We start from the raw sequence: 8965 nt of genomic DNA on the forward strand, positions 1-8965 counted from the left end.
TAGGTATAATGAAACTGAGCATAAGCCTCTACCAGCGGGTTGCTCTTGATAAATGCACATTAGGTCCATCTACTCCACTGGAGTGAACAGGCCAACAGTTTATAATGAACAGAAAGCACACCATGTCAGCTAAAGCTTTACACTTAGCTTCTGAACAAGAGAGAAGACAGCCCACCACACAGAGCCAACACAAGAAAGTGGCACAGAACATATGTAGAAAACAGAACTGATCAAACAGTGAGAAGCAGCAGGCGGCTATACTCTACATGCTCGTTTAAGACGGAATGGCTGGGAGAAAGCAGGGGAGCTTTGGCTTTACATCAAATTGAATGGCGCTTTTCCACTGCATGGTACGGCACGGCTCGCTTTTGGGGGGTTTTCCACTGTGTACAGTCCCTGGTACCTGATACTTTTTTCAGTACCACCTCGGCTGAGGTGCCAAGTGAGCCGTACCATTACCAAAATGTTACATGTAAACCCTGCTGATCACTGATTGGCCGGAGAGAATCGCCACTACCTGCGTCATCGAACTTGTGACACGTGACACTAGACCCGCTAAATAAGTGTCTAGAGCAGGCATGGGCAAACTTAGTCATGGAGGGCCACTGTCCTGCAGAGTTTAGCTCCAGATCTGATCAAATATAGCTGAACCAGCTAATCAGTGTCTTCAGAAGACTGCAGGCAGGTGAGTTTTCTCAGGGTTGGATCTAAACTAGAACAGTGGCCCTCCAGGACCGAGTTTGCCCGTCCCTGCACTACAGACCAAAAGGAGATCCTGTCCAAACTTTGATCTTTGGATCTCATAGTCGTTGAGGACTTTGCAGTCAGTGAACATGTTGTTGTGTCTAAAAACGCAAGAAATGACTTTGGAAAAAAAAAACACCAAAGCAGAATGCCTCCGCCATGTTGCCATCAAAATAGTAAGTCCATCTAGCACATATTTACATGGAAAAACAATGGAAAACTAGCGCATTAGAATGGAAAAAATGCATTGTGTGAACGGCCCCTCAGTGCGTTATTGAAGCCGACTTTATATTTGCCTGTTAGCCAAAATAGGTCTCTTCATGTCTTCTGATCTGCACCCCAACCCAACAGTCTCGTCACAGCCATCTGACCTCAAACACAAAGACCGTCTTGCATGCTAAAATACACCAGTTACTCACTAAGCCATTCTTTCCCCCCCCCCCAAGAGATCTTCTTACTGCTCTTGTCAACACATCCTTATCCTGGGCAGCAAGCTTTAATGAATCCTGCATGACCACAGCGCAAAGAAACTGGAACTGAAATTACTAATTGGTCTCACTCACACTTGGAAATAGCTTTGGTGTTACTCTTGCTATTTTGGTGGTAAGTCATGTTGTTGTTGTTTCTCACGTTCTCATCCTGGATGTCGAGCTCTTCTTTCTGGACCTGCTCCAGTTAGTTTTTCCTCTAGTTCAGGAGTGTCCGGTCCTGTCGAGCTCAGCTCCAACCCCAAGCAAACACAGCTAATTGAGGTCTTCAGGATGACTAGATGACATTCAGACATGTGTGTCGGGGCAGGTTGGATCTAAACTCTGCAGGATCGGAAACACCTGCTCTAGAACAGGGACAGGCAATGTTGGTCCTGGAGAGTTTAGCTCTAACCCTGAAAAAAAAATCACTTGCCTGTAGCCTTAGTAATCCTGAAGACATTGATTAGCTTGTTCAGGTGTTTGATTAGGGTTGGAGCTAAACTTTGCAGGACTGACATTGCCTATCCGTGCTCTAGAACACGAGGAAATGAAGGACTATGCATCTGTTGCACCTTGTCCCGATTCTCCTCAGTCACAGCTACCCTACTGCGACTGCCCAGATCTAAACGCCTTTAACCTCCAGAAATGTGAGCAGTCTTTGCTTAGATCTTCACATGGACAGACAGCATCTGCTAGACTTCTTCCTGTAGTCATCCCATACCTGGCTTACAAAGAATCTGTCCTCCACTCCTGTCAACCATAATCGAGGTGTGCATCCCAGACGCTTCACAAGGCTCACACTTGTTTAGGCAGGTAAAGTTTTCCATTCTCGCCCTTCACCTACACAGTGACCTCCAAATAACAGGCTGAACACATTCATATCCTAGCATATGTCTTACATTCTCCATTACCTGACGGTTCTTGAGACAGACACCCAGAAGTACAACAAGCACAAAAGCAGTCATAAGTAGCACAGGTATATTTGTAGCAATAGCCAAAAATACATTGTATGGGTCAAAATTATTGATTTTTGTTTTATGCCATAAATCATTAGGATATTAAAGCTGCAGTCCGTACATGTTGCCTCTTTGTCGCCATCTCTGTTTGAAAACCTGGAATTGCAGCTGTGTGTGGAATTATCTAGCTTGCGTGGGTTGTGAGTCGGCGCGGCTCCAGCGTGGATGAATCTAACATTTTGAGGAGTATGTGTGGCAGTCAGTCACTGCACCGGTGTGATTACTGTACTTAGTAATCACAGATTCTAGCCTACGTCTTGGAATATATGACCAAAATAAGAATTTTCACCGGATATTGTCATCAGAACAAGTAAGTAACAAGTCTGCCACGTTTGTTTTGACCAACTGAGGGAAAAAGCATTACAATAAATCACGCTACCACTGCTATTTAATCTAAATATTTATTAGCTCATACCACATCAAACCGTGCAAATTATTATTATTGTTATACTTTATTCTCAGATTATTGTTAACAACATTAGCATTGCGTGACTATAAGTACAGTGTGTGTGTGTGTAGATTTCAATTTCTGCACAGTCTAATCTCTAATTGTCATACCATTCGAATTTCATACCAAGAAAATCTTTTAACCCAAAAAGCAAACTATGCTCCATTCGAACTGGTTTTCTTTCAAATACAAATCTTTGTAATTCCAGGCTATCTGTAATCAGAAGCACAATTCAGAATTCAACGATGATGTATAAATCTCAATTTAAAAAAATTGACCCTTATGACTGGTTTTGTGCTCCAGGGTTCCATATTTATTTGTTCAAGCAACTATTAAAGAAAGCTAGAATTTCTCAACAGTCCTATGCAAGAAAGTACATAATGCATTTACAAATACAGGTGCATCTCAATAAATTAGAATGTCGTGGAAAAGTTCATTTATTTCAGTAATTCAACTCAAATTGTGAAACTCGTGTATTAAATAAATTCAATGCACACAGACTGAAGTAGTTTAAGTCTTTGGTTCTTTTAATTGTGATGATTTTGGCTCACATTTAACAAAAACCCACCAATTCACTATCTCAACAAATGAGAATATGGTGACATGCCATGTGTGTCGATCTCTCTCGCTCTTACGGTTATTAGTCGCAGAACCGTTATGTAGCTACAAGAAACATCCACAGAAAGCCTTGTTCCTGTGTTCCGGCAATGAGAAAAACATGAAAGATTTCTCTTTCCCATGGTTACAGATACAAACATTCCTCTACAAGAAGCAGCTCGAAATCAAGATGTACATGTCAATATAGAAGCTGTGAAGTGAAGCGCCTTTCAGTCCCGGGGTGACTCGAGAGCCCAGTGATGTTATTGTGTCCGGGTCGTTTCAAGCATGAGAAATAGTCGTCCGCGACAATATATGTGACCCTGGAGCACAAAACCAGTCATAAGGGTCAATTTTTCGAAATTGAGATTTATACATCATCTGAAAGCTAAATAAAAAATCTTTCCATTGATGTGGTTTGTTAGGATAGGGCAATATTTGGCTGAGATACAACTATTATTAAATCTGGAATCTGAGGGTGCAAAAAAATCTAAATATTGAGAAAATCATCTTTAAAGTTGTTCCAATGAAGCTCTTAGCAATGCATATTACTTTGTTATAATAATAAATAAAGTTTTAATATATCTACGGTACGAAATTTACAAAATATCTTCATGGAACATGATCTTTACTTAATATCCTAATGATTTTTGGCATAAAAGAAAAAATTATAATTTTGACCCATACAATGTTTTTTTGGCTATTGCTACAAATATACGCCAGCGACTTAACACTGCTTTTGTGCTGCAGGGACACATTTATTAAGAGGATGACTGTTGCATATCTGCACAAGATTAATGTTACATATACATACACATTATATATATATATTTTGAGACATATGAAAAGGCCACAGGAATCAGTATATAGCACATATATTGTATATTACGAAAATCGAATCGGATGAAATGCGAGCGAGCGCCCAGCACCCAGCGTGAGATGCGCTCCGGACCCCCCGGGTGAAAAGCTGCCTCCGTTTCAAGCTATATCTCTGTGGATCTCTAGTATCAAAAGTAGAGGAGTCAAAAACCCGAGGCCATTTTCTAGAAAATACTGCAAAGGGTTGTTGAGTATATTGCAGAGTAACAAATACAACCTTGACTGACCCGTTAAAGAACATTAGTCGTCTATTATTACTACTACATATCTGTTTCTTTAAAAATGAACAAAGGTCTTGATAATACAACGATTTCTAAAGTGAGATACAAAGAGAGTATTGAACAGTCAGAGTAGGAAAGAATTAAAAAGGTTATATAAGGCCAGCTTAAAGCAACCCTGTTAACTCAAGCACTCGTCCACTCAGGTCCAGTCACTCGTTCCCGTGGTCAGGAATGCCCTCGCTACACACTGTTTGCCGCCCAAGAGCAGCAAGAGTAGTTAAAAAAACAGTCCTCAACATTCGGTGACGTGCCGCGCCTCCAGAAGATCGCATGCTCAAATACATCGAGAGAATAGATATACTCTTACGTAGAACTTAATACAATACATTCATACTGTAATGAGAATCGCCAAGGCCAGAAGGTGAGCGAGCCCAGAAGTCGGGACTCTTGGCTAGGACACAAACGTCGATCTGTCGTTTGCAGTTAAGGAACAATGAGCTTTAAGTGCGTGCGTCGTCCCGAGCGTCACAGCCTAGGACTGGCAGCACCGTGGGACCTCTGAATGTCTCTTTCTGTGCGTGTTGGAGTACCGCTTTTAAGTGCCAAGAAGTGAAAGGCTTAGCCACTGTGCAAAACGCATTAGGTCATTGCAAACATAGAGCGGGAGAGAGAGAAAATAAAGACGGGGAGGGCTCGCAATGTTTGTGTGGGTTCGGTCACCGACTCCGTCACTACTTTGGACAACATGGTTCTGCGCCTTTCGTCCGAGTGAGGAAACAGATAGAGAAACAGACAGACTGCATGTACTGGTAATGCCTCCGTCATGCCACTTCGGTCTTTGCTCGGAGAAAAAAAAAAAACAATCCAAGCCTACATTTCTCCTCCGGTCAGAACAGCTAAATCCCAGACGGTACGTTGGCACCCTTCGAGAGGGGAGGCTGAGGGCGTCGCATGGCCGTCAAAGCTTCCTTCTCTGAAGTGCTGTGCAAATGTCTAGCGATTCTTCTCGTGTATCAAAAAAAGAACAGTCTGTTCCATGAAGGCAAGAAAAGCTGCATTAAAACCCACCGGAGGGCTTGAGGGGCCCGTGTGCTTAACCACCCTCCCTTCGCCGCGGCTGCTGGCCTGTCCTCCAGGTCTAAAGCTCCCCTGGAGATGGGAGACAAGCATTCAAAGGGTGGCTGCTCCCACCCAGCATCCTCTGCTGGCCTTCATGTGGACTCCAGCGTGTCCAGCTGGAACATGTTGTGATTGGTAGGCGTGGTGAAGAAGAGCTGGTCGTTGGGCATCGAGCGGTTGTCGCAGGGGCTGTTGAGCCCCAGTGTCCTCTCGAAATCCAAAAGCTGCCCCATGAAGTTGAAGTTGGGCGAGATGTTGGACTTCTTGCGCTTGACGAAGTCGTAGGCGTCATTAAGCGACAGGTTGAGCTTCTGCATCAGGTACGCCACTGTGACGGTGACCGAGCGACTGATGCCCGCTAGGCAGTGCACCAAGATGCCACACTTTTTGGAACGAGCTTCATCTGAGGAACAGAACACAAACAGACAAGCCTTGAGTGCTAAATCACACACACACACACACTACATGAATGAACTCTGCTTCAGTTTGAGAGCATGAAAAACTCACAAGCCCACATTTAATTACAAAATGAATGAGCGGAGGTCATGGTCACCGTGTGGATCACCTTTAAGATGAACTAGAATGTTTAATAGATAGGTTTTAAGCTTAAATAGATTTTATGTTTAAAAGAGATGCATTTAGAGATATTTTTGACAAGCCCATCAGCTTCAATTACACATTTCAAAAACTACTGGTCTGTGTACACATTCAAGGCCTGTTCACATCAAAACTAATGTTTGGTGCGTGAATTCAAATTAACCTTTTAATTTGAATGAACAGCTATCAATGCATCTGTTCAGACCATGCCGTCAATGCAACTGATTTTATTTTTTTAAGAGAGGTGTTCTAATCTCGTTTCCAATCGCACCGATAGAGTGGTCTTGGTTCTGGAAGTATTTTTTTAACCTTTGTTAAAATATTAAACTACAACCCCATTTATCAAATAATATATATAAAAAAAGGAGAAATAAAACTGTACATTTATCAATACATTTATTGCAATTCATTTTCAAAGCTTACTTAGTCAATTCAAAATCAATTCCTCTAGTAAATGAATGGTATTTTAACTTACAGAAACTGAATACTGAACTCTAAGAACAGGCCTGTTCGACAAACACCTTTGGCTGTTGCGTTTCAGTTTTTTCACATTAGCATTGCTTTTTAAGCTTAAAGTCATGACGTCAACATTTAAGAACCAATGAGGTTTAATCCTGTGGACATGTGGTCAAATTTGATTTGGTTTAAAAGCAAACAAAGGTTTAATTTTCACTCCGTTATCATACAAAGTGATCATATCGCCTCAGAAGCATTGGAGTTGTTCGGATCACATTTGTTACCTTCAGAGAGCTTGAAACCTTCAGATCACACTGACTTTAACTGTATGGACAAATGAGGGCAAGTAAATGACGACAATGTTCATTTTTGGGTGAACGATCCCTTTAAGAGATGTGTCTGATGAAAGTCTGTTGGACGCTGAACCGGTGCAATCACACAGGGCTTCCTGTACACCAATTAGTTGTTGGCTCTTGTAAGTAGTTAGGCCTAAATCCCAACTTCATAAGATGCAAAAACACAGCTCTACTGAGCTCCTGAAATGACTGATCACGACAGGCCGTGGCTGTGATCTGAAGTCTGCTTGAGTTAGGCCTTTGATAAGAGTGAGGTGCATCACAGCTCCAGTAATTGGAGCCATGAGCGACTCACACAACAGAACCAGGACAAACACAGATCACATGAGAAACGCCCTCTCTGAAGCTTTCTACTAGGTCTGATCCGTGAACGGGAAAAAGTACAGCTATACATTATTTAGTGCATCTGGGTTTGTGGGCCATTTCATCGTCTCCGCTTGTGATTGGATGTGGTCAATGAGGTCACTTCCCCTAGAAACACTGGCCCCAACACGGAGACGTTTCTCCTGTACGCTTCTAAGCTTCAATTCATTCATGAAATGCAACGTACAGTATGCACAACACACAGTGAGCTCTCCAGCCTTCGCTGTTTTTCATCTAAACAGAAAGTTCCTTTCAGCAAAGCTTCCTAATGTTCAACAGCTCAAGCAGCGGCTCAATTTACACAAACGATCACATGGAGAGTATGTTTACACAGCAAAAGCGAAAGCGTTCACAAACCGTACAGCAGCGTCCAGCTGCATAACAGGATGTTGTGACGGTTTAGTGCACCAGTTTGCCCTTCTGCTTCTCTCGTACCATCGGATAATGCATATTTAACGATTACTTCAGCCGACAATGAACCTCTGTCATCATGTACTCATCCTCATGTCGTACAGGTCAACACTTTCCCCTTTTGAGTGAACCATCCCTTTATTTCCATTCAGTTGCACGGTTAACTCATCTGCTGGATATTTCCCACACACACCATGGCTATTGAAATGCTAAGAATGAGCAGCAGAAACCAGAACAACAGGTTCCAGTCAAAAGCACACAGTCAAACTACTGTCACGCGAAAACACCTCCAGTGTGAATGGGAAATTATTTGGTAACACTTTCTATGAAGACCGTATTTCTAATACATTATAAGAGCATTCTTCAGGCATTATAACGAATGCATAATGTATTATAATAAAAAAACACCATTATAATATGTTGTTTCATCTCATAAATAATCATAACAATTATAAAACTTAGTTGAGTTAACATGCAAAAAAAAATCATTTTAAATCCACAGGCTGGATTATAAGCCTCTGTACAGTATCTTACTGATATTACAATAAATATAGTTAAAATCTAATGTGCCATATTACACACTCATCTGATCAGATCTCTGATCTTACAGCAGTTTAAGAAAAAATATTATTTTTTATTTTTATTATTATTGTTGTTATTATTTGTGACCCTGGAGCACAAAACCAGTCATAAGGGTCAGTTTTTTTATGCACCAGTTTGCCCTTCTGCTTCTCTCGTACCATCGGATAATGCATATTTAACGATTACTTCAGCCGACAATGAACCTCTGTCATCATGTACTCATCCTCATGTCGTACAGGTCAACACTTTCCCCTTTTGAGTGAACCATCCCTTTATTTCCATTCAGTTGCACGGTTAACTCATCTGCTGGATATTTCCCACACACACCATGGCTATTGAAATGCTAAGAATGAGCAGCAGAAACCAGAACAACAGGTTCCAGTCAAAAGCACACAGTCAAACTACTGTCACGCGAAAACACCTCCAGTGTGAATGGGAAATTATTTGGTAACACTTTCTATGAAGACCGTATTTCTAATACATTATAAGAGCATTCTTCAGGCATTATAACGGATGCATAATGTATTATAATAAAAAAACACCATTATAATATGTTGTTTCATCTCATAAATAATCATAACAATTATAAAACTTAGTTGAGTTAACATGCAAAAAAAAATCATTTTAAATCCACAGGCTGGATTATAAGCCTCTGTACAGCATCTTACTGATATTACAATAAATATAGTTAAAATCAAATGTGCCA

General features: G+C 41.3%; 1 protein-coding gene across 1 annotated transcript in view; it reads right to left on the bottom strand.

Annotated features, from left to right (window-relative positions):
- Window positions 1–3970: 3970 nt before the first annotated feature.
- LOC107571507 (dual specificity protein phosphatase 7) overlaps window positions 3971–8965 on the bottom strand; it is a 7645-nt gene continuing 2650 nt past the window's right edge. Inside the window, exons 3-4 of the mRNA XM_016257826.1 lie at window positions 6187–6190; window positions 3971–5955 (exon numbers count right to left, since the gene is read on the bottom strand). Of these exons, the coding sequence (XP_016113312.1) occupies window positions 5587–5955; window positions 6187–6190 (373 nt within the window). The 3' untranslated portion in view covers window positions 3971–5586. The remainder of the gene's footprint in view (window positions 5956–6186; window positions 6191–8965) is intronic.

Source organism: Sinocyclocheilus grahami, unplaced genomic scaffold, assembly GCF_001515645.1.
Source record: "Sinocyclocheilus grahami isolate Dianchi unplaced genomic scaffold, SAMN03320097.WGS_v1.1 scaffold1604.1, whole genome shotgun sequence".
NCBI lineage: Eukaryota > Metazoa > Chordata > Actinopteri > Cypriniformes > Cyprinidae > Sinocyclocheilus > Sinocyclocheilus grahami.